Source organism: Lissotriton helveticus, chromosome 2_2, assembly GCF_964261635.1.
Source record: "Lissotriton helveticus chromosome 2_2, aLisHel1.1, whole genome shotgun sequence".
Classification (NCBI taxonomy): Eukaryota; Metazoa; Chordata; class Amphibia; order Caudata; family Salamandridae; genus Lissotriton; species Lissotriton helveticus.
The window spans coordinates 130,597,057-130,623,491 of record NC_136060.1 but is presented as its reverse complement, the minus strand read 5'-3'; the positions used below and the strand labels follow the sequence as shown (position 1 = coordinate 130,623,491).

General features: G+C 45.7%; 1 protein-coding gene across 1 annotated transcript in view; it reads right to left on the bottom strand.

The window, feature by feature from the left end:
- The window catches only part of LOC144821761 (uncharacterized), a 348,292-nt gene that overhangs the window by 157,134 nt on the left and 164,723 nt on the right, over nt 1–26,435 (bottom strand). Inside the window, exon 8 of the mRNA XM_078678955.1 lies at nt 7,641–7,729. Coding sequence (XP_078535081.1) covers nt 7,641–7,729 — 89 coding nt within the window. The remainder of the gene's footprint in view (nt 1–7,640; nt 7,730–26,435) is intronic.

The window sequence follows — 26,435 nt, the reverse complement described above, 5'->3', positions numbered from 1 at the left end:
ACACCCACAGCCCACGATGTGATGGCCGTACCACACGCCCCCATCGTTAGTCACTCCCACAGCACAACGCAGACACGCCCACAAGGGACTACTTTGCTGGCACGGTTCTTTTACCTTTTAAATGTATAGAGGAGTTGGCCTAACGGCTAAGGCGCTCCACCTCTGACCTGGGGATCTGGGTTCGAGTCTTGGTAACAACGCCAAACATCCTGTGATTCTGGGCAAATCACTTAATCTCCCTGTGCCTAACAAAAATGAATGTGTGTCCTCATGTAACGTAACTGGTGCTATGTAAAACGCTCTGATACCTGATTCAGTTCGGGTCAAGTTCGCGCTATCTAAAACTCTGCAAAAAATATATATATATATGGTGGCCGTCTGCATAGCCTATGTCCTTCTGCTGCAACTGCCCTTTCCAACGCTGTATTGGGTGTTGTGATTGGTGCTGTGGTTACTGAGATTACCAACCTCAAAGGTTTGGGCTCTCTCTTTATAATATTAGTATGGATATAGTTGAGAAAACCGATGTGTTGTGCACCCATCACCTTGAGCCCCACTTATACATTTACAGAGGGAAGTGCAGCACTGGAGGATCCTGCCTCTATCCTTACTGAGAAAAGCATATTTATTTAAAATGATGTCCCTCATTTGATTTCTGTACGCACTTCCAAACACTCCCTATCCAATACCACAGTTTTACTTTGTGCCATCGATAGTGTGGCCCCTGCACTCCTCTGTGACGGGGTCACCCTCGACTCTCGAAATTGAGGTGGTACACAGAAAATACTAGTGGGCATCACAGCTAATCACTGTTAATCACTGAGTGGACATCCCGGAGGATGAACCTGCCTACAGGATGGATAGGAAAACATGCACCCTGGGGTTACTTGAGAGCCATCCATGGGTGCAAGGCCACACATTCCTTTTCAACCCTACAGCCATCACTATCTCCTTGTGGCACACAGGACTAGCCGCTATGGGTTGGGGGGGGGGGGAATTACGCAGGCCACCCGCTTGTGGGACACTATATGATGCAGTACTTCATAGAGGCTTCGAGAGGTGGGACCTTGTAAGCCTGTCTCAGGTGGGTGACTTGTGGAGAAACTGGTAAGTCCACCCATATGCAGAACTGCAAAATGACTACCAATTAGCGCCCACAGAGGCCTATAGATATTTGCAAATCTGTCATGCCCTGTGGTAACGTGATTCCAAAAGGAGAAGACCCTCCTGAGTTCTCCCCTCATGAGGACAGACAACTAGAGGACTACCTAGCCAAACAAGCACTGGCGTTGCCAATAGGTCTCGCAGTAGGAAAGTTGGAGCAATTACAATTGCAAATAACAATGCCTTTTATTTTTCTTTTCATTTTAAAAACATAAAGGGCTTTGTCATTTACAAAACCAATAGCTCCAACTTTCCTACTGCGAGACCTATTGGCAACGCCAGTGCTTGTTACTATATTGAGCCTGGGCGGGACGTGTAATAATGTGGCATCTGAGTGAGGTGTGCTATTATCCAGTCTGGTTTGGATGTCTTATGTGGACTCTGGGTGGGTTGTACAAATATGTGAAGTGTAGTTTAGATGTGGTATTAGGTTGAGGGTGACTGGGAGTGTGAGCAGGATATGTAATTTGGGTGGGATGCGTTACTATTTGGCATCGAAGTGGGTGTGTTATTATGCAGTGTACGGTTTGGATCTGCTATCTGGAGTCTGGGTGGGTTGTGTTATGCGGCATTGGAGTGGGTGTGTTATTATGCAGAGTCTGGCTTCGATGTGTTATCTAGGGTCTGGGTGGCAAATGATATGTGACATTGGAGTGGGTGTGTTGTTATGCAGAGTCTGGTTTGGATGTGTTATGTGGCATCTCTGCAAAATTCGAAGGGGGGAAACGGAGACGTCGGAGAGTGACTAAGAAAGAGGCAGAGGAAGTGAGACAGGATGGAGAGGAGATTCGAAGGGGGGAAACGGAGACGTCGGAGAGTGACTAAGAAAGAGGCAGAGGAAGTGAGACAGGATGGAGAGAGGGTCAAGGCCGAGGAATAGGAAAGATAGGCACATGACGAAAGAGAAATTAGGGTAGACTGAAAGGAAAGAGGGGGGGAGAAGGTCACAAAAGAAAGACTGGCAGTGAAACAGAGGCGGAGGAAACTGAGGAGGCAGAGTGCGAACACAGAGTAGAAAGGCTTGTGGGAAAAGGCAGATTGCGATAAAGCAGAGACGTATAGACAGACGGACGGAGGTGCGGAAATGAAAGACTGGCAGTGAAACAGAGGCGGAGGAAACTGAGGAGGCAGAGTGCGAACACAGAGTAGAAAGGCTTGTGGGAAAAGGCAGATTGCGATAAAGCAGAGACGTATAGACAGACGGACGGAGGTGCGGAAATGTTAACAATGGGATAAGACGGGTAGGAGATGAAAGGCAAGAACAAAAAAATGTGAACAAATGCGTGCGCCGGGAAACTGAGCCATGAATAATTAGGGGAGGAGAAGCCGAGAAGCCGCAGAGCGCACGCTGGGGAAGCCATTTGATGTGCTGTGCGGCCGTTTAAAAAAATGCAATTAGGAGGGAGGGAGGCTGATGCGCGTGCTTGTTTGGTCACGTGATTCACGTGAACTTAAAGAAAACCGCAGCAAGAAGCCCTTGGTTTGACGAGGATTTTGAGGACATGAATTCTCGCTCCGCTCAATGCGCTTGCGCGCATTGATAAGTCGCGAGACCTAAAAAGGGATTTCAGTTACATAACGAAACTGTTAAATAATTCCCCTGATACTATGACCCAACTAAGGGAAGCCTGGGAGAGGGACCTGGGTAGTTTGGAGGAGGAGGCCTTGGCTTCATCACATGAGGTGACTATACGCTTGCGTTTACATCTCATACAGTTTACGATCCTTCAGAGGTGTTACTACACAGCCACAACATTAGTGAAAATGGGTAAAATAGATGTGGCACTCTGCCCCAAAAAGTGTGGAAAAGATGGCATGTTTTATCATATGATATGTATCTGCCCAGTGCTCCAGTTGTTTTGGATTGTGGTGATTGACTGTCTTAATAGTATATGTGGAGTGGGATGGAGCCCGCAGCAAAATGGTGTCTCCTGAACGTTTGGGGCGAAACAGATCTTGCCCGTATGGATTACCTCTGGTCTTCATTGGGACTGATGTTGGCCACACGCAACATAGCTAGGTGTTGGGGAGCTGATACGACACCACAATGAAGTGACTGGAAGAGGGACATGGACTGGTGTATGCCTAGTGGAGAAGAGGTCAATGAAAGTAGGGGCTGTCCAAACAAATGGTATTGGGGAAATTTAATGCCTATGGAGGGAACCTGTGTACTTCTTTTGTAAGTGCCAATCAAAATGTTTGGGACCAGGAGAGGATGGACATTTTTGATGTTTAGAGGGTTGTTGGGGATAGGGAAACATCAGAAATTGATTGGGAACTTACGGCTATGTGCCAATGTATTTTTTCCATCATGCTTTTACCAAATGTCACCAGGTTGCTTTTTGGTTTACATGCAAATAAAACGAATTAAAGTATATTTTAAAAAAATCCTCATGGGAAATTGCATGGGGAAAATGTGTGTGGGACCCCCCCTTCTTCTCGGCCCCCACTTGATGAATCACCCCAAAATTTTCCACAGAGCATCTGAAGTGATTCGCACACTTTAAAGATTTTGTGAAGATTCTTCAAATGGCGTCAAAGTTTTTAGCAAAAACAAAAAATGCTAATGTCTGTGGAAACGATGTCCTAACTATAACTTTGGAGCTGTTGCTGTCCACAGCTATTATCCCTATTAACAAAATTGTTGAACTGGAGTCCATCAAGTTTGTTTGGAAAGGTAGATACTGTGCGCACCCGTAGATACAAAAACGCAAACGTATGTGTGTGCATGTATTTCTTTCTCTCTTTCTCGTGCTGTCTGCCAATAAATGTGTATGTATGTATGTATATTTATGTACAAATATGTATATGTGTGTGTGTATATATATTTACTTTATAAAAACAAAGGTTACAGGGTCGTTATAGTTGGAAAATAGAATTTAAAAAAACCTTAGAAATTCATTGAAAAAAACAAAGGTTACAGGGACGTTATAGTTAAGCTCAGATTTCACTTAGCAAACACAAGGAGATGACGGACTGACCGCTGAAACTTTTCAGACACTCACATCCAGTCATAGATCTGGGTTGAATCCATCATCGTTCTTTAGCTCACTTTGCTACCCCAGTTCAGACACAGCTATATGCAAATCAGTCTTGACCCTGTGCCTCATAGGAACAGTCCTGCCCGAACTGCCAAGCCATGTCTTCCCTGGACCGGAAACAAGCAACCTGGGACCAGCTGTAGGAGAGCAACAGCTCCAATCTAACACTAACAAATACTTTGAAATCAACATATTTAAGCTTACTGGCTTCTAAGAACATAAGGATGAATCAATATGCATACTTTATAATTCACTGTGGATAGTTTTGAAATAAACACAATGGAAATGCCTTTTCCAAAAAAATAAAAACTTTTAGTTACTGCAACAATCTATGGCAGTGGAAAGATAAAGTGGGCAGCAGAGAGAAATGTACTAGGGTTAAACATAGGTCAAAGGCCTCACGTTGGGGTCGGGAAGCTAAAAGTAGCAATTTTTCCCAATATAGAACAGCCTGTGACCTGTCAAGCAGTCCCTTTTAATTTAACTAACTGATTGCCCTTTAAACATTAAGTAACTCTCTAAATGTTAAATAGGTACTTGTTTGTATTTCTTTTCTTATCAATGATACCACATTTAAAACAATTAGGGATGTGTGAGGTCACCAACAGTGATGTCATCGGGCTGAAAAGGAGTCTCTCATTGTAGCACTGTTTCCTGATGTTATAAAATATATTTATCTACACAAAAAATTGTCTCTTGGTGATACAGGTACTGGTACGTCAATCAAATGTTTTTTTTAAAGGGAAACATCCTTTACAACGCAACTTTTACCACGCAGTGCTTTACGACGCAACTTTTACAACGCAAACCATTACAACGCATTGAGCTGGGGGGCGCTCTAGGATAGGGAATAGATTTAATTTACTACCCAACACCTTCCCTACTATCCACGAGGACTGGAGTTGGAATAGTAAATTAAACTATTCACTATCCAGCACCCCTAAGCACTATGCGTTGTAAAGGCATGCGTTGTAAAAACCGCATTGTAAAGGCATGCGTGGTAAAAGCATGCGTTGTAATGTCATACATCCTTTTTTAAAGCCTGCACTTGTCACCCCAAGGGGTCTCCAGGCACTAGGTCCTTACGTCCTTGGTCGAACAGCCACATCTTGAGCCTCTTCCTGAATTCTTCAAGTGAGGGGCAGGTGCGTAGGTCAAGGGGGAGGTCGTTCCAGGACTTGGCGGTAAGGTAGAAGAAGGAACGACCTCCGCAGCGGTCCCAGTGGATACGGGGGATGTGGGCCAGGGCAAGGGAGGAGGAGCACAGTGATTTGTGGGACAATGGAACGTCAGGTAATTGGTGATGTAGGCGAGCCCGGAGTAGTGGAGGGCTTTGTAGGTGTGAGTCAGAAGTTTGAAGAGACATCTTTTCTGTACGGGGAGCCAATGGAGGGCTCTGAAGTGGGAGGTGGTGCTGGTTCTCTTGGGGAGGTTGGATGAGTCTTGCTGCAGTGTTCTGGATGGTCTGGAGACGGCTGAGAAGATGCTTGGTGGTTCCAGTGTAGAGTGTGTTGCCGTAGTCGAAGCGGCTGGAGATGAGAGCTTGGGTGACTGTTTTTCTTGTGGATATGGGGATCCATCAGAAGATCTTGTGGAGCATGTGGGAGGGTGTGGAAGCATGATGTCCAGGATGATTCTGAGGTTGCGTGCATGGTTGGAGGGGGCAGGGCCGAGGTGTCGTCCCAGTGGGAGGGGTTGTTTCTGAAGAGGATTGCCTCAGTTTTCTCCGAGTTGAGCTTAAGGCAGTTGGCCTTCATCCAGTTGGCAACATCGTACAAGGTGTTCTGGAAGTTGGCTCTGGTGGTGTCAGTGTCTTCTGTGAAGGAAAGGATGAGCTGCATGTCGTCGACGTATGAGATGAGGTTGAGTCCTTGGGTGCAGGTGATGTCTGCTAGAGGTGCCATATAGGTGCTGAAGAGGACTGAGATAGGAGCGCTGGGGGATGCTGCAGATGATATTCTTGGGTTCAGAGGAAAAAGGATGTAGGTGGATTCTCTGTGTTCAGCCGGAGAGGAAAGAGACGATCCAGTTGAGAGAGTTGCCTTGAATGCCCATGTGGTGGAGTCTGGTGAGGAGGGTGTGAAGGGAGATGATGTTGAAGGCCCCCAAGAGGTCAAGGAGGATGAGGGCTGCTGTTTCCCTTTGGTCGAGGAGGCGTCTGATGTCGTCCCTAGCTGCGTTATGGGCCCGGAAGCCTGATTGGGTGGCATCGAGAAGGTTGTTCTCTTTGAGGTACTCTGTGAGCTGGTGGTTGATGGCCTTCTCGAAAACCTTGGCTGGAAGGGGAGTAGCAAGATGGGTCGATAGTTCCTGAGAATGCTAGGGTCGGCAGAGGGTTTTTTAAGGAGAGGCTTGACCTTTGTGTGTTTCCATGCGACCGGGACAGTTGCTGTTGTGATGGAAGTGTTGATGATCTCTATGAGGTTAAGGCTGATTTCTTCTTTCCCTAGGTTGTAGATGTGCTGCAGGCAGGGGTTCGAGGAAGCGCAGGAGTGGATTGAGTTCATGATGGTGGTGATGTCTTTGATTGATAGCTGCTTCCAGTCAGATAGTCAGTGGGTGTTGGAGGCACTGGTATGGTTGCGGGGGTGTTCGAGGTCAGTGGATTGGGGGTCGAAGTTGTTGTAGATGTCTGCTATCTTTTGTTGGAAGTAGTCCGCTATGGTGTCGTAGACAGCTTGGGAGGGGTGAATCGAGTTTTCGGTGGCAGCTGGGTAGGAGAACTGCTTGGTCTCCCTAAGGTGTTGGTGGTAGTTGTTGAGGGCAGATCTGAATGAGCTGAGATCGGAGGGGCTATTGCTGGAGTGGCAACGTCTCTCTAGTTTGCTGCAGTCGCTTTGAGGGTCTGTAGTTCGGGTGAAAACCAGGTGGTGAAACAATAGCGGATGGAATGTCATAGGAGTCCCCAAATCACACAACAGCATCCATAACATTCATCTGCATCATCACAGGCTAAGGCAGAAGACATTTGCCAGAATTTCATCCCTGTGGCACTGAAATGAAAAGTATCTGTTTCAACATATACACTTCACTCTCCAATTCCCATTCGTTGCTGAAACCGAACAGCACACAGAGTCTTCCCATGCCCAGTCATGGCTCAGTGAGTACAGTCTGAAACCTTCAAGCCAAAATAAAGGTAATTAACTATTCACCTAGGCTCTAACCCCTGAGGTATTTCAACCCACTGTTATCAACACCGTGCATGTCCACTAATAAAAACACAACTTGAAGCTGTGAGCCCAGGGCCTGCACTGATGCCTCACAGGCTCCTGTGATGCCATAAATATGAGCAGAGGATCCAGGCTGGGAACACTGCCCTTCAGCCGAAGACACTTGCATGAAGCAGACCTGGAGGACGCTGCCAGCTGGTCCTCACCGAAACAGAAAGACAAGTTACAAGAGTTTTTCAGAGTGTTACTTGGCATCAAAGGATACTCTGCAGTGTCCGGATCCATCCCTTCTGGAACTCGTCTCAAGTAGTCGTCCATCACTTCTTCTACCACTTGACTGAGCAGCTCTCTGACCTTCACAGAAAGAACAGACACAATGCATTTATCTTGTTTCTTGTACACCTTGTTAAACGCACTGCCAATGTGTCTCTATCACGCGAATGATTGCTACTTCGGTGATGTCCTGCCTAAATAATAACTTGTTGCTAGGTAGCGCTTTGTGCCACTTTTCTGCAGTTTCTAAGCACTGTAAATAACTGGTGCTTTTATAACTCAAATCGTGGTTCTCAAATTGACGACCTCAAAAGGCTGGCAAGCTGAGTGGCTCTTGCTGGTATTTTTAAATCATGACCAGCAGATCACCGTGGGTGCATGAAGCACCTTTAATTCACCGAGAAATCCTAGACTATAACTCATGACAAACTATAATACCCTGATCATAGATGTCATCTATTCGAGCCTGTGTAGCATGGAGCCGTATTAAACAGTGTCTTGTGCTTCTATTAGGCATAAAGCTGTTTTGGTCATGATGTATAAGGGTTCGTATTACTTTGACAAGTCTAGTCGCCAGGATTTTAGAAAGACCTTTAGACACTTAGGTATAGATCCATCAACAATGCCATTTGCGATTCCTTATTAGCGAAAAATAAGGATTCGCTAATAAGGAATAGCAAAAGGCTATGCATGTAGAAATCGCAAAACAAATAGCGATTTCTAAACATTCCTTAATTGCGACTCACAAATTGCGAGTCGCAATTAAGGAATACCTCCCCATTCATTCCTATGGGCCTAGAGGCCCATAGGAATGAATGGGGAGACATTCTCAATTTGCAATTCTCAATTAGAGAATCGCAAATTGAGAATGCGCTTTCAAGGGTGCCAGGGTGTCAAAAGGACACCCTGTTGCAACCCTGAAATCTGCATATGAGAACACCTTGCATCCCCAAGGGCATGTGTGTATGTAAACTGGAACTTTGAAAAATGCACTTTAGTGCATTTTTCAAAGTTTTTGCAAATGACCATGAAGTTCAACTTCATGGTAATTTGCTCCCCCTATTAGCGAAATCGCAATTTTTTTTCTTTGATGCATTGCATTTGAGGAATCTCAATTTGAGATTCCTTAAATGCAATCACAATTTAAGTAATCGCAATTTTGCGATTTCTTAATTGCGATTTTTGCATTTGGGATGATGCAATCCAAATGCAAAAATACTGGTCGCAAAATCTGCCCCTTTGCGACCGGTTTTTCCTTTGATGCATCGTTACCAATGTTAATAGGGGATCAATAACAGCTGGTGTGCGGGTGGGGCGGGGCAGAGGGAGCTGGGGGACAATGTACGACGGGAAGGTGGGGAGTGGGAGGGGAAACAGACAACAAATGGACATTTAAAAATAAATAAAAATAACTTACGTAACGCCTGCTGCCGGACACTCTTTTCCGTGTCCTCGCTGCAGCATAGGCTCCCAGCTTCCGCTGTGCCAATCCTGACGCTGCTCTCATGTTTGAAAGCAGCGTCAGAATTGGCCTGAGCGCTGAGAATTTGCATTCCCAGAAAGACTGGGAGCATGTGCTTTTCTGCCTCCAACCCAGCAATGAAGCCAGGGTTGGAGACAACTCAGTGCGCATGTCGAATTAGCGAGTCAGGGACGGCCGGCTATACAGACATGCACACTGACAACAGTGCAACCACTCCCTCTGCCACTGCCCTCTTGATGGCCCCCCACAAGACTCGCCAAGCCCTCAGAACCTTGAAAATAAAACAGTAATAAACCTGTTTTATTATCGTTTTATTTTTCGGGTTTTGAGGCTGGCGGGATGGGTGGCGTCCCCCGCCATAGCGGAGGAGCCACCACTGTAGGGGATATTGGGCGATAGGAGGAGCATTTATTAGGGGATTTGTGTGGTTTAAGAATGACCGTAATAGCCTCTGCACGGAAATCATAGGGAAAGGATTGCATGTATAGGCCTCTTCGTACATTTCCCTTAAGCGCTTAGCGAGTGGTGATTATTATTTATGTAGTACTAGTGGGAAGCTGCTGGACCCGGGGTTCCCCAGAGGGCATGACAGTAATGTCTTGCTGTATTTCCTCATCTGATATGTGGGGAGGGGTCTAATTTAATATAACCGCCAATGTTAATGCATGGTACGGGAGATCTTGTGCAATGGAATTTTCTATTTCAGCGACTGTAGGGGTTTTGTCAAAAAATGTGCCTTATGCAGCAAAGGTGTTCATGATATCTCTGGGTGTCGTGACTGTTTGCACTTCCTCATTCAGTATTGAAGGACTTATACTGATGTCCTGTATCTTATTGGCGAGCCAGCATATCTGTTTACCTCCTTTGTCACGTGGGGGCATATGTAGGACGCCGTTTGCGATTCGCAAACGCCGAAATTCAGTGAATTTCGGCGTTTGCGAATCGCAAACGTCGTTTGGATATGTAGGTGCATATTAGCAGAATAAGGAATCGCTAACATTGTGATTCCTTATTTTGCTCAAGCATTTAAGGAATCGCAATTTTGCAATTCCTGAAATGCTATGTAGGAGTCAATTAAAAAATGCAATTCAGGCTTAAGGAATCGCAAAATATCACCTACTCCAAGTAGATGGTATTTTGCGATTTCCTTTAAAAATGCATGTCTGTGCGCCACATGCACTTACAGGCACATTCCAGGGGTGCAACAGGTGTCCTTTGGACACCCTTGCACCCCTGGAATTGCGATTCTCAAATTGCGATTTTCTCATAGAAAATCGCAATTTGAGAATGTATTCCCCTTCATTCCTATGGGCCTCTTGGCCCATAGGAATGAATGGGACACTCATTCCTTAATTGTGATTCGTAATTTGCTAATCGCAATTAAAGAATATTAGGTTATCGCAAAAAAATTGCGAATTATTATCTACATTCCATTTTGCGATTCTCAAATAGCGATTCCTTAAAAATCGCTATTTCAGAATCGCAAAATGGAGATTACCTACATATGCCGCCTAGTTCATAAACCCTATTCTAGGAGTGCAACCACCCTGCTCAGGCAGAGTCTAGCATCTTTTGCTTCAATGTGGCCAGAATCCATTCAAGTGAATGGAGGTCAGAGGGGTAAGAGTAGCAGCAGCTTGAGAGCTGCAATATGGGCTTCCAAATCCGCTACTTCCTTATTTTTTCTCTAGTCTTACCCTTGAACAGGTCATCGCTCCTTGGCACTGTTCTGAAGCTTCCCATGCCACAGGTGTGGATTGAACTGATTTCGTATTTATGTCAAAGTACTCAGTGATTTTATCTGTGAGGTGGTCAGTGAAGGAATCAGCCAAGCGTTTAAATGGAAAATCCCTTTCACCCCTCCCTGTGGATGATGTAGAGTTAACTTTAAGGGTGAGTGATCAGATGCACGCCTGGCTACAATACAGGTATTTTCTACCTTGTGCATGACCATGGCTAGGACAAACATGTTGACAATTAATGAGGTGGAGCCATGGGAAAAAGGGATGGAGAGGGACAGGAATAGGTGTATTGATGTTCAGTAGAATGATATCTACAACATGCATCAATGAGGCCTAGAATGGTTGCCCACTTGGAAAGATGAGTGGATCTATGGAAGGCTGAAGAAGAACTTGTGTTATGCATCCATCACGTATTAAAGTCACCACCAATGATCATCACCCCTATTGGTGAATACATTAGGAATTTCGTTAGTGGATGGAATGTGAGCTCCAGCACGGTGGGAGGAGCATACACACTTTTAAACATCCACTGGGACACATCTAACGTTCCCATCACCATGATGTATCTATCAAGTGCATCTGTGTTTAGAGGATTTACTGGCAGAGGGAGCAACTTCTAAATAAGTCTGTGCCAGCTGCAAAGTTCTCGATCCTTGGGTCTCGTGGTAGCCTTGGAAACACCCAGACCTGCATGACGATGCTCTGGGTTGTGTGCGGCATTCCAGGATCTGCGTTTTCAGGGAGGGGTATCTTGTTAATAAAACGAACCAGATTGGCTGGAAATATAAGAATGTATCAGTTCCCATTACAATTTCTGATTCACCTGATCAAAGGTCCTTCTCTGTTAGGAGGGGGAGCCTTGTTTCTTATTGAGTTTCTTCTTCAGCGGGTGCACATTGGATGCCCTATATAATGTTTCCTTTTGTTTAAATGGCAAAATAAAAAATTAGTGGTCTTCCTCTGATGAAATAAGATAGTATAATCTGGGAATGTGAGGATCATTTGGGAGACAAATAACATTCCTGCTGATGATCTAACTGCTCAAGTCCTTATCCCTATAGTAGTGAATCCTTTTAATCATGGTGTGGGCAGGGCTCCAGCAGATGGCAGACATCCAAACGCATGGTGAGCTCAATCAAAGAGTAGAGCGGATTTTCTGAAAAAATATTTTCAGGCACACTTCTAAGGAATGCCACTGGATTGTCTCCGTCAGCTCCTGCTGGAAAAACTCACCAGTCTTAAATTATGGCACTGGTTTGTTCCTCAGTGTCTTCCGCGTAGAAGTATAGTTTGTGATTAGTGGGTTTAGCTTCGAAATTTGCATTTTTAGCCACTTAACTGCATCCTCCAGTTGTAATAAACATCCCTCTGCTTTGGTGACTATCAAAAATAGTACGCATATCCTGGCATAGAAACGCCAGGTCTTGTCCACAGTTCCAATCTGATCTTCAAAGACCTTTCTAGTGGCATTAATAACTTTAAGGATAATGTCTGGCGCATTCTTGGGCTGATTGGTTTAGTAAATTTATCATGTTTCCCTGGTCTGGAATCAGTCACAAGTCAAGGGCCACAGTCGAAAAGAACCTAATGACCATCATGCATGGAGCACAAGTAAGAGTTGGTATATTTTATTTGGGGTTATTAAATAAGTCCTTCTCAATCTTGTCTCACAAGCAGAGCTACTTCTATCCCCGACCATACAAGGCTTATACAAAATGACCACCATCAGGTCTATGTCTTCAGGGGGATTTTCTGACCCACAGGAACGGTCACCCTGGTACAGATCTCACAAGGGGAATGCAGAAGGTACCCTTCATTCCTGGGAAAGCAGCTGTTGGCCTGTGAAGCCCAGAAGAAGGTGGTGGAAAAACAATAACACCTGTTTGGGCACAAGATCTCTCACTCTGTAATTTGCATATGGGGTATTTGTACTCACGGGCCTTCGTTGGTAAGTTGCAGGCCAGTGTGAAGGAAAAGGGGGGGTTGATGGAGAGGGTCTGTCTAAGCTCACCTCCTGTTGTCGTTTCCCACACTGAATGGCCTTGCGTAAAGTCTCAAGGCTGTCCCTCTTAGGTCTATCAGAAGACTTGCTAGGCCGCCCTGCACAGCCACCGTCCCGGCTACTCATGTTTGATCCGGGGCCTCAGTAGGTAAGTCTCTGCCCCGCAGGACACAACAGGGCACACTTCAGTCACAAGTAGAGAGGCACAATTATCCTGTGCAGCAATCTCCTTGCCGCTACAACTCCTGCATTGTTCAACTTCTTCACTCAGCCGTGTCTCAGGACACAGCTAGGGGGGTTATCTCCGCACACTCCAAGAGCGATATCTCAATTTGAATCTTTTAGCTCTGGAGTGTCAGGAAGGGAAGATCAGTCATATCTGCAGTTGCTGCTACTTTCAGATTGTGAATGACATGATTTTAGGTAGATGGATGGGGCAATTGGCTCAATAGCCTCATTAAGTGTTGTTCACCATTTTTCACAACCAAGCCACACCTTCCCAAAGTCTATATCAAAAAGTGGTAGGAAGATAAACGTACAACTATAAAAAGGTGTCAGGCAACTGTCCTTTAACTGTCATGTGTAACAGAGGTAAAGAAGGTTTGGTTTATGACAACAACAGGGTTTGTATAAAATGTTATCTATCAAATGCAAATACGCAATGTGAACCCCTAGAAAAACTGGGTAGCTGTTTTGTGGTAGAAAATTAAATAGATTTGTTAGACCAATGACAATCTAGCTTTTGGATGATTGATATGAGATTTCTAAAAGCCATATTTTAGAACCAAATTCACAATGTTCTGTTAATGATGGCTATAGTCAAGAAATTGATCTGGGTTTAAAAAAAGTTTGTTTTAAAGGAGTGGAAGGTACTAGATGCGTTAACTCAAGTAGTCAGTCAACACTGGTGGCTATGCCAAATTGATCCTAAAACAATTGTTAATTTATTAACTGTGTGCCCCAGTCTAAAGAGCTCAAGAGATATATATTTAAAAAGCACAAGACGTGAACAGTAACGAGAACGTACAACTATGCTTGTGTAAACCATATACTGATACCATATTAACTTGAAAAGGGATTTCCCACATAGCCCCCTGGTTGTAAGCATACATCTATCTGAAATGAAGATTTGCTCACGTACACCCAAGGGGTTCCTTGGGGCTGTGACAACCAGGAGGGAAATGAGCAAGATCTCAGGCTAATTAAAAGCTTGCTTCCACAGTCAGGCATTCCTAAGCTTCCTGAACCCCAGGGCGTTATGTGCCAGCCTGATCGAGGAAGGGAGAGAGTTCCATAGGATGGGGGCCGGGACAGAGATACTCCTGCCTATTGCTCTCTGTCCCTTTAAATGGAGGATACTCAACTGGTTGGCAAGAGAGGATCTGAGAGCTCGGTTAGGAACATATCTCTTAATTCTGCTTGCTACATAGGCTTGAACCTGGTCATGAATGGATTTGTAAAAAATACAAGCCATTTTAAAAGGAGTTCTCTGTTTGACTGGGAGGCAGAAAAGCTTCAATAATACAGGAGAAATAAGTGCATGTCTATGCAACTTACAGATTATCCTCGCTGTTGCATTTTGAATGATTTGTTCTTTGTGTGAAGAAGTTGCAGAAAATCCCAATACAGGGAGTTTGCATAGTCCACGCGGGACACAATTACTGCTGCAATAGCCGATTTCAAAGATTCAGGTGATAAAGAAGTAGCGACCTTCCTAATGGATTTCAATAGGCCATAGCACTTTGTTATGACTGGCTTGATCTGGGGGATCATGGACAGTTGATTTTCTACCTGGACACCCAGTTTCTTGGAAGAGGCCGCTGGGACAGGAGAGGGCCAGTAGGTATTTACCCAATGATCAGTCTTCTTATTGAGAATAGCCACCTCAGTCTTATCAGTGTTTAGCTCGAGGGAGTTAGTGTTCATCCAGTTCCAAATGAGCTTCATGAGATAATGCTTAGCCCTGGTGGAGCACACAGAAGACATGAGTCTTAGAAGAAGAAAACAGGCCAAACTGCATTTCCTGTGTGCAGCCACCTAAGAAAGAGGATCCCCACCTCACAGCCTGACCTAATACACCGGCCTCCTTCAGACAACACAACAGAATCACTTGGTTGACAGTATCAAGGAGGCCAATCGATCTAGGAGAAGTAGCAGATGCATGTCCTGAATTCAACTCCCATAGTAGATCATCAAGGACAGAAAGCATCACTGATTCTGTACTGTGGGCTTGGCATAACCCAGCCTGCAATGGATGAAGCAGTGGACCTACAAAGCTAAGGATGAAGCAATGAATGAAGCTAAAATTAAACAAGTTTCTTGTTGCTAACCAATCCGTGAACTTGCACCTGAATGGACAGAACACTGAAGCAAAATGGGCATTACACAAAGGATCATCTCTTCCAATAAGCCCTTAAACATTACCCTAGACTCAAAACTCAACCTGGGCCATCCCATTAATGCCCTTGCTAAATGAGCCAACCATTATCTCCAAACTATTTAGAACATCAAACGTTTCCTGTCAAAAGCTGATTTGAAGAATTAGTCCAAGCCATGGTAATATGGCTGGATGAGTACAGTAATGCCCATTCAGCTCCCAAAAAACGATTTGGCACCCTTAGAAGCAGTCTTACCCTCTATTAGTCAACTCATCTCCAAAACAAAGAAATTTGATTCCATCACTCAAGTGATGACATCACTTAACTGTCAACCTATCAGAACTTTCAGCACAAAAACAAATGCATGTATCACCGTCACAGAACTGCATATGGAAACCCCAAGCTGCCGGTACGTATGTGGTATGCATACATGAGGATTTCTATAGCACGTACAGGGTAAAAAGGCAGCTGAGGGCTGTACAGTTTCAAAGACAAGCATAAAGTCTAAGGGTAATAACAGAGGTTATGTTTTTTTTTTAACTCTTACTGCATTGTGCTGTAGTGTTCTATTAACAGGTACAGCAGTAACTCTATCCTAAATTGAAGCCGCGTTAAGTCCTGTAGGATACGAGAATACTGTTCCAGATCCCGAGTCCATAGATGGAAAAAACCTACTGCCTTGCTTTTTAATCTAGGTCTTCTGCATGATTTGGCCTTCCCAAATGTCAAATAGTTGTACCATGAAACATACCTTCTCTGGCAATGTTCATAAGATCTGGAATACCCTTCCAACAACTATCCAGGGGGCATGCCATATAACAGCTGTTGATGTCTATGATGCATGATGGTTGGGAAATAGATGATCCAAAGCGAGAAAAGGTCCTACAGCTTCAAATATTAACGGTAACGTATATTTTTAGGTCTTGTCTGTAGACCGCTTTTAGCAGTCTGTTGTCAAAGAATTATTGTGGATAGAACCAATATTGACAGTGGGCTTTAGAAGAGCCCATTGCTTATCATTTGTTAGGTTCCTTGTCAATCTCATTTGCTTGCTTCATATTTGATGGCTTTCCTTCCTCTTCATGGAGCAAAGCTTATTTACCATCTTTTTGATTGGATGACTTTTATCCTCCCTTTCTTACATATAGGAACTTCATTTTTATTTTTATTTAAGCACTGTATGCAAGTGCACGTGTTTTGTTGCTCTCTCCATCGTGTGCTTCCCCACTCAAATCTCCCTTTGCTCTTTGTGGTGCTCCCACCTCTCTGTCTGATGCCAACAAATTAGCCTACTAGATTCTTTTTGCCCAGTCTGAGGCTATCAGAATTAGCAGTGCTTGATCTTCCAATAACTTCGGCAGGACCTTTGACAGAAGTAGAATTGACGGAAATGCAACTGAACCGGAAGATATTCCCCAGGAAACCATACACAGGAAAATGTTCCTACACACAACTTGGAATGCCTCTTTTTGCACTGGGTAGCAAAGATTCATGTACCAACATAGCAGCATGCCATCATACAAATCTGGAGAAGATCGTTTCCATCACTTCAGGGAGTAGCTCCCACTCAAGGTTCTCCAAGGAGAGGTGACTCAGAGCATCGGCACTTACACTGAGGGTTAGCCTGCAAAGTGTGCCACCACTGGGAAATTGCCTCCCTTCACTGGTTCCATGAGCCCCCACCACCCTGTCACCTATCCAACAACACCTTTAAGGTGTTGCTGGATAGAATCTGATTTGCTCTCCTTGAGATTGAAGGGGAAGAAAGCCTCCATGGACACCCACCGCTCCAGCATGTTTATGTGCCGTCTTTACTCAGACACATCATCATATTTCCCAGGTGGGCAACCCAACCTAGCGAGAAGGCATTTATGACTATGGAAGCCGGCATCTGTGAAGTGCTGAAGGAACAAGTCATCTGTAGGTTAGAGTTACACATCTACCATTGTAGATCGGTAATGGCTCACTAGAAGATTCACACCCAAGCCAAGGGGTTTGCTTGGTTTTGAAGCCACTGTTTCCTCAGGCACTACTGAATGACTATTTTCTGCCATCTGGCATGTGGCACCAATAGAATGCCTGGGACCATCAGGCCCAGGAGGAGAAAGAGATGATGGAAAAGGATCTTTGACCGAAGCAACATTTGAATAATCTCCACAATCTTCTGAGGTGGTGGACTGGACTTCAAGCAGGTTGGGTCCAGCATTCCCTATAAAGAGTAGGCACTGTGTGGCAGTAACAAGAGATTTCTGCCATGTATCGTAAATCTCTGAGGAGGCAGAGCATGGTGTGCTGAAGATGCTCCTTGAACAGCGCTACAGACGCAACTTTCACTAGCCAGTCAAACAAGTACAGAAATGTAGAGACTTCTGAACTCCATAGTGAAGCCACCACTACTGAAAATACTTTTGTGAAAACATGGTGTGGTCATCAGGTAAAACAGGTGAAAAGTCAACTCTGTTGGGACTCTATGAGGAGCCCCAAGTAATGACTGTGAATGAGAAGGATTTCAAAATGAAAGTAGCTGCTTCTGTATGTTCAGGGACGAAAGAAAATACCCCGAATTATGAGGAAGCCCGGTATTGCTCTACAGGTTCAAATGTTAATTGTCGAAAATGGGTCTCAGAGCGCCATTCTTCTTGGCAATCGAGAAGTAAATGGAGTAGAATCCTACACCATTGTCTTATAGAGGCACGGCCTCTATGTCCCCTTTCTTCAGCAGGGCAAGAACTTCTGTACAAGAATCAAGGTGTGTGCAAGAGAGCACATCTTGGTGGAAGGAGGGTGGTCCGGGAAAAGGCATGGAACAGTACAGTGCAGCACTTGTGGATCAGTGGACGACCAAGCAATCCGTCATGATCACCTCTCAACTCCTGAAAAAATGTGAGCCTATCTCCCACCAGAAGATGGTGGATTACATTATGGAGAAGTCAGTGTGGATACAAGGCAGCCAAGCAAAGGGGAAGATGGTGGGCAGTAGACTTATTTCTGGAGCACATCTTCAAAATAGCAAAATGTGGTGTTTTGGGCACAGAAGGTCTTCGCTTCTTATAGAGGGAGGATCCTGGCATTGGTGAGTTTCTTGCCATGTTAACTGAAATGTTACATTATTCAGGCTGCTTGGAGACAGTGCATGGCCGTCATCGGAAGCCTGATCCAGGAGATCTTAATAGGTGTTATGTACTTATACTGGTATGTGCTGATATGAGAGATGCTGATACCTGTTAAATTGCTTTCATAGGTGCTGTTCTTAACAACTGTCTAAAATATCTTTTCATGCCTCAGAGTTCTTTTTTGAACCACATTCAGTGTGTGTTCATGCTTCAATTGGTCCTTCTGCCCATCAGCTGTAAAACAACTGCGAGAGCATCCAAGGCATTTTACACAGTGAGACTGGAAGTAACATTACCCAAAATAGTGATTGTATTGTATTATATACTTGGGATGATGGCATTTAATTTCATCTGTGCTATTTTCACCTATGAGCTATTTGTAAAAAATATTGCCATTCTTCAGCTGACATGCTCCATAACTGGTGAACACCTCCAGCAATATGCACACAATAATATAGCACTTTGCAATAATACCCACACTCAATACTGATACGACTGAAACAGATTCTATTGTTTTGTACTAGACAGTGTTGCCCTCTATCACCCCTGCTGTTCCTCTGGCCCTAAGACTGCTAGCACTTGTCATTTGTTGCGATTAACAAATTAAAGGAGTACAGACTACTGCCACTGACGACACAGGTGAAGTGCATAGAGTCTTTTGCAACCTTTTTAGGCTCCAAGATAAACTGGATGAAGTGTGAAGCCATGCTACTAACACCCACCACCACAAAGAACCCAGTGGGTGATCTGCATTTCAGATTGCTGCCCAGGGGGCTAAAATACCTGGGGATCCTTATCAATCCGGGCCTTGCAAACATTCTTCATGACAATATCACCCCCCCCCCCCCGTATCCGATTGAAATATGAAACTTGACTTCCAATAATGGTCGCGGAAAATCCAAATAATTAAAAGGAACATAGCGCCGAGGTTAAAATACTCGTTTGCTATGTCTCCCTTGGCCGAAACTCCTACTAGAGGGCATTAAAAAGGAAATCCTGCACTTTTTATGGGGTAGCAAAAAATCTAGACTAGTAAAATCCAAACTGTATGCAGACACATCAAAGGGCAGTCTACGGCTACCATTTATTGAGACGGACTGGCTGGCACATCAGTTTGCACACTTAATATATATGCTGTGGACAAAGATAGAAACCTCTGTGGGTCCGTATCGAACGGCAGATCCTGAACATGCACACAGACTTAATATCCTACTACATGTCCTATCTGACTAGAAAGGACACTACCAACACTTCTGTTGTTGCCTGGAATAGAGCCCACAAATTGTTACACCTTCATGATCATTTCTATTTAAAGGTCCCTGTATGGCACAAAGCTGCTATCAAAATTGGGGGGCACAAGATCAGCTAGTCGCAATGTAAAAGTTGTAACATACAATGCATAGAGCACATGGAAAACATTCAATGACATTCAAAGACAGGCGTGGCTCCCTCGTTTGAGCTGGAGAGCTTAGCCCCACTTAAAATCCCCCCAAAGCCCCAGAGATGAAAAATAAAATGGTAATTAATTACCATTTTGTTTTTCATCCCCCGTCAGGAGGTGAGCGTCAGGACAGGGGAGGGCCGCTGCTAAGTGACAGCAGCAGGGAGGAGGGTGGGCTGGTATTTCACTGTTTAAAGTGAGCGTGTCTTTTTGGCCAGCTGTCTCGTGATGGTCAGCCACACATACGCCCTTTAATCACCTCTAACCCAGCTGTCTTAAGAAAGCTGGGTTAGAGCAAGCCAAAACTGCTAAAACACTGTGGAGCGCCGAGTGAGACCGCTCCCACCAATCCTAGGACTGCTCTCATACTGGTGAGAGCCGCACCAGGATTGCCCAAGGGAGTTCCAGCATCCGGTTCCTGTGTCGGCGAAAGAAGAGGTCCGGAGTAGGGACGATGGCAAGTTCGGTAAGTTTTATATTCTTTTAAACACATACGCCCACCATCTCCCCCGGTAGAAGCCAGCCGCCACTGTAAAGAGACAGGAGACTATGAACTTCCAGCCACCAATAGTGGCACTATCAGCAGTTGGTACATGCACTTAAAGCCCAGATAGAAACCGTCTCTCCTACACTCCCTAAATCACCAATGATCCACTATCTTCACACACTGAAAAACTTCAAAGGACAAAAGCCTTTGAGCCACCATGTTAGACCCGCTCTTCTTCCTACCCACCTCAAACGCCCTGAAACATTGGTGGACAGACCGACTTCACACACAATTTCAAGATTACAACTGGAAATTCTTTCTGGGAGACTAATAGGGTGTTGTGGGAGTCTAGGTTAAAATACAGTTACTACATGGTTCTGCAGAGGTGGCACTGGTCTTCGGAACGGTTGCCTCACTGTTGTTGCTGGTCCTCACTGTTGTTGCTCGTCCTCATTCTTGTTGCTGGTCCTCACTCTCGTTGCTGGTGATGTAACGTGGAGTAATGTGCCATTGTACGCATTCTGTGGGAATGGGATAAAAAACAGGATTTCTGCCAATAGGAGTGGGCCTATAAGACACCGACACTGCACACACGCTGGAGCTGAACTGGGGCTTGATCCAGAAGAGCTCTCTGGAGCTTAGGAGTGGCTAAAATTAGAATTTTAAGCATATGGCACCCGGCCTCAATTCCGTGGCTTACAGACCAGTTCGAAGTGATACCCGAGGTGGCTTCCTTCGAGATTATAATATACAAATTAAACGAGAGGCTGGTACAATTTGAGGAAATCTGGGAACCCTTCCTCGCATAACACGCAGCCTTAGGTTGACCCATGTTGGGGCCTGACAAGCAGCTGAACCCTCCCCCCCTCCTTACGTGCTTTACAAGACTTACAGCCTCCCCTCTTTGCCGATCTACCACCACTATTCTCAAGAACATGCGATAATCATCGCCAAAATCGGTTTATGCAATGTTTCATATCGCCGTCTATCGTGGTAAAATAACTCGGTGTAAACGTCCTATTCACAACATGGCGGTAACATGTGATAGTCTCACAACATCGTGCCAAATGACCGCGTTAAAACCAACGCAAGACTTAAAAAATGCAAAACACAAAATAAGTTGCAATGCCCCAAATCGCAATACAAAACTCAGCGATAACCAGACACAGGCATGCAATTCCCACGCGTCATGTGGAAAAATGCACCACAAAAGCAACAAAAAAAACACACCCAACCCAAAAGAAACTGATTAGAACCATGGATGCGCCCGGACCGAGTGCAGAGGACAACTCAAACCTCACAAGCCCCATGGAGGACCAGCCAGGTACCCCGTGCCCGGGGAATGGCAAGGAGAAGAGGAAGAGGAAGACGGGGTTCAGTCCGCAGCAAAACCGGATCATCGTCACAGAGGTGATAGAACACTACCAACAACTGTTCGTCACCTCCATTGTGTCATTGGCAACACAAACGGAAATATGGCAGTCAATCGTGAACAACCTGAATGCAGTCGGAGTGTCGATGAGGTCAATGGGGGAGGTCAAGAGGTGCTGGCCTGATATGAATAGCCAAATAAAGCAGAAACTTGCCGCCAACCGGAAGGCAGCAACGGCGACTGGAGGTGGGAGTCCCGCACCACAGGAGGAGCTGGATGAGCTGGAGGAAATGGTGGCCATAGTCATCAGTGTGGAGACGGTGGCAGGAGTTGGGGTTTCGGACACAGCTCGACATGACCTGACCCAACAGCAACAGGGTGAGTAACGACCAGGGACTGGGGGGACGGGGAGAGATGGGAACAATGGCACACATGCACAATTATATGTAGCACACTGCACACCAACAACGATTGTGGAACATGTCCCTGATACCCTTGGCACACTGCAGCACACATAGGAACACCAAGTAGGCCCCCGTCCACTATGTGCACAAAAGGGCCCCCCTCCCTACCAACAATCTCACAACCTACCCATGCACATGTGGTGAATCCAGCAAAGCAATGGCTCTGTGAGCCACATTGACAATGGAGAACCAAAAGCATGGCTGCAGTCAAAATACATGACATGGTGCACGACAACTAGGTTGCCCAGAGTGGATCACATCCTCAAAGGAGCAGGCCACACACTAACACAGCCACGTGCACATACAACCCCTGACGTCAACAACACATCTGCAGACAACAATGCACAAGAGTACAAAAACTGTCAAAGAGCAGAAATGTACCAAGTCGCCAACATCTCAGCACCATAAAAGCACACAGGTCAACGGCACACTGCCTCAAAGGGATAAGGGGCTGCTAAGTCAGAACTGCAGGGGTGACTCTCCCAGAATCCAGCACACAAACATAACAATCACAGCACATCAACATTGACGACGATGTGGTACAAAGTGCAACACTTTCACTACAGAACAGAGGACACAACTGGTGCCGCTTGTGCGTAGAAACTGGCCAATCACATTTGGCATAGCAGGAAAATGTGAGATGATAATGTATGAGTACAACCTCACATCCGTCATGTAGTCGAAATGTCCACTGTCTCCCATCGAATAGCCAGCTCCTCCAAAACAGGCACAATGTACATTGTCATGCAATCTGTATGTATACATGTACAATGCGTCAACATACATGGAACACACTGTTAACCTACACCTTCCCTTCACATTGCAGAGGGACAATCAACACCTCCTGCAGAGCAGACCAGACATCTCTTTAGTGATGATGAAGAGGACCCCCTGGCCATCAGCTCAGACACCCTCCAATGGCTCGTGGACAGCCTCCGCACCCCACCTCCAGTAGCAGGGCAGCCAAGCTGCATCGAGGATACCCCACCCAATGCACAGCCCACACAGTAGGATGCACTCCCCACGACGGCAGGCTCCCAGGACCCACACAAACAACACATGGCATTCCAACGCCGTGTGTTAGAATGCTAGAGGGAGCTGGCAAAAGAGGTGCAGGTGGGTTTCGAACTCATGGCAGCCAAACTTGATGCCATATGTGGATGTATGAGTGCCATCAGGGACTACTTACAGTCCCTAATGGACACCCACAGTCTGCTCCATGCTCTACAACACTCCTTGGCTGACCTCGCTGGAGCCATTACTCTGATACAAGAACTGTCCAGTCAGACAGGCTCCAGCGATGTCAGCTGGGAGTTGGGACACATGCGGAGGATAATGGACAACATGGACCTGATGCAGGCTGGAAGGATGGCTGCCACGGATGTACACCCGCCAGATGTAGCTAGGATCTTCCATGCCCTGCATAACCTCATCTTACCATTGTTGCCACAGAGCCTGTCCCAGATGACTGATGCAGGAATTTTGACACACATACAGCTCCGCCCCCTGATGTGCCAGTGGCACACAGTGAGGCAGCCATACCACCTCCGCCCCCTGATGTGCCAGTGGCATACAGTGAGGCAGCCATAACACCACCACACACACCTGACACAAAAGACATATCAGAGGACCAAGGTGTGGATGGTAATCACTCTGTGTGAGAAAGGAGGTTGCAGCATTCATCTCTGCCATATGGCCTGCTTGCTTCAGCCCTCTGTATCATGTCCTGGAACAACACCGGAAACACTCTGCGACATTCACCTGGATCCCGACTTGGACTGCTATATCTGCTCTGGTTACCAATGACACAGCAATCAGGCTGCAGACTGAAGTCTTCCTCTTCCGATTAACTTGTGATTCCCCAAAGGACTCTGGTTGGCCCTCCACTGGGCAACCATGTAATGTGGGGTTGGCATGGCCATGTACTGCTCCAGCCCCGACACTCCACAGAATGTGAATAAAACATTCCAAAGCACACAGATGTGTCATGTCTATGTTCAATCCCGTATAAAAGTATGGATGAATGTAGGGACATTGATTGCGCAAAAAGGTATACCCTGGGAAATTACATCAATGCGCATGTTTGACCTTGACCCACACGCCAATTAGATGACTGTGAAGGTGTGAACTAGTTGTAGCCTCGTTGCTCATGAACAACAATGTTGCAACCCCACAACGTTGCCCCATGTCCATGTATTAAATAGAGCTGGGTGTAAAAACGTCAAATTCAGTAGCAGGCCCAAAGTAGTGTCCCCATCACATATGACAACATAACATCTCTTCACCTACCAATTCACACTCAACTGTTTGGACACAGCCTGTTTTGATGGATCACATTGAACCACATGGCAAGCAGTTGGACACCATACTCACATTGCTGAGGACACGAAAGAGCACAGGTCTACCAGCAACTATCCCAAACACAATGTCTGGATCACAGAGGTGGAACTGTCAATAGGGTGTTGTATGGCGTTTTAGGATCCGAGCGAAATTTCCCGATTCATGCCCTTATATAGGTACAATTCACATTGCCCTAATATAGGCATAGAAATCATACCCATATTTAGCCCATGCAGTCCAAATACAGGCATGGCTACTTCCACCCGTACCAAAAAGCCACAACAATTTCTTGGAAAATCCGCTTAAGCGGTCAGGAACATCCCCTTCCTTGAATATTGATTTGTCCAAGAACTCATGGAGTTTACAAAGAACTACCATTCCCTTGGGGTTTTTTACTGACGTTATTGTGCCCGACTTTACGTCAAACTAGGCACCTTCAAGGTATAAATATGCCTTCTCTTGCTCTAGCAAGGACACTGTGGTTCGGAGCAGCTGGACTATCTACTTGCCCGACGCAGCTCGCTATAGCAAGTGCCGAAGGAAGCCGACCCGCCAGCTGACGCACTGATCGAGAGGCTGTTCTTCCACTCGCTGAGAATTCAGCTCCAGTGTTTCCACGCTCCCCTCGCGGGGTGTTGGGAAATCGAGTCCCGAGGCAGAGATACCAGACCTCCTTCATTCTAAACTAAGGTATGGAGCTGATAGGACCCTAAAGAGAAATCTTGGATAGATTCTTGGCAAAGAAACTAAACCTATGCTACATCACACTTCTTCCCTCTTACTAGACTAAGGTTAGGTACATCGGGGTAGGCATATTTTAGAAGCACCAGCTGAGTACTTTTAGCCTTTGTTATTTATGTATGGATTTATCTATGGTTTGGAAACCATACAATGCTTTTACAGTAATATTTTATAATACTCTTCACGCTGTACGCATTATACTTTGCAGCCTGTATTACGATTGTGATACAAAAGGGGATGATGGACGGAGCGTTTGAACAAATCAAACACTCACCCCCAGTCAATTGATCTGGGTTTCATCCATCACCATTCTTTAGTTCACTCAGCCACCCCAGTTCAGACACGGCTATATGCAAATCAGTCTGACCCTGTGCCTTGTGGGAACAGTCCAGCCCGAACTGCCAAGCCATGTCTTCCCTGGACCGGAAACAAGCATCCTGGGACCGGTTTCAGATTCATAATCCTCATCAGCCAGGCTATCTTGAATCCAGTGGCCAAGTGAACAAGGGACTCACGTCTGAGCATACCCTGCCACACTTAGAGTGAACAAAGCGATACAAAAGGGGATGATGGACGGAGCGTTTGAACAAATCAAACACTCACCCCCAGTCAATTGATCTGGGTTTAATCCATCACCATTCTTTAGTTCACTCAGCCACCCCAGTTCAGACATGGCTATATGCAAATCAGTCTGACCCTGTGCCTTGTGGGAACAGTCCAGCCCAAACTGCCAAGCCATGTCTTCCCTGCACCGGAAACAAGCATCCTGGGACCGGTTTCGGATTCATAATCCTCATCAGCCAGGCTATCTTGAATCCAGTGGCCAAGTGAACAAGGGACTCACGTCTGAGCATACCCTGCCACACTTAGGGCGAACAAAGCGATACAAAAGGGGATGATGGACAGAGCGTTTGAACAAATCAAACACTCACCCCCAGTCAATTGATCTGGGTTTAATCCATCACCATTCTTTAGTTCACTCAGCCACCCCAGTTCAGACACGGCTATATGCAAATCAGTCTGACCCTGTGCCTTGTGGGAACAGTCCAGCCCGAACTGCCAAGCCATTTTTTCCCTGGACCGGAAACAAGCATCCTGGGACCGGTTTCGGATTCATAATCCTCATCAGCCAGGCTATCTTGAATCCAGTGGCCAAGTGAACAAGGGACTCACGTCTGAGCATACCCTGCCACACTTAGGGAGAACAAAGCGATACAAAAGGGG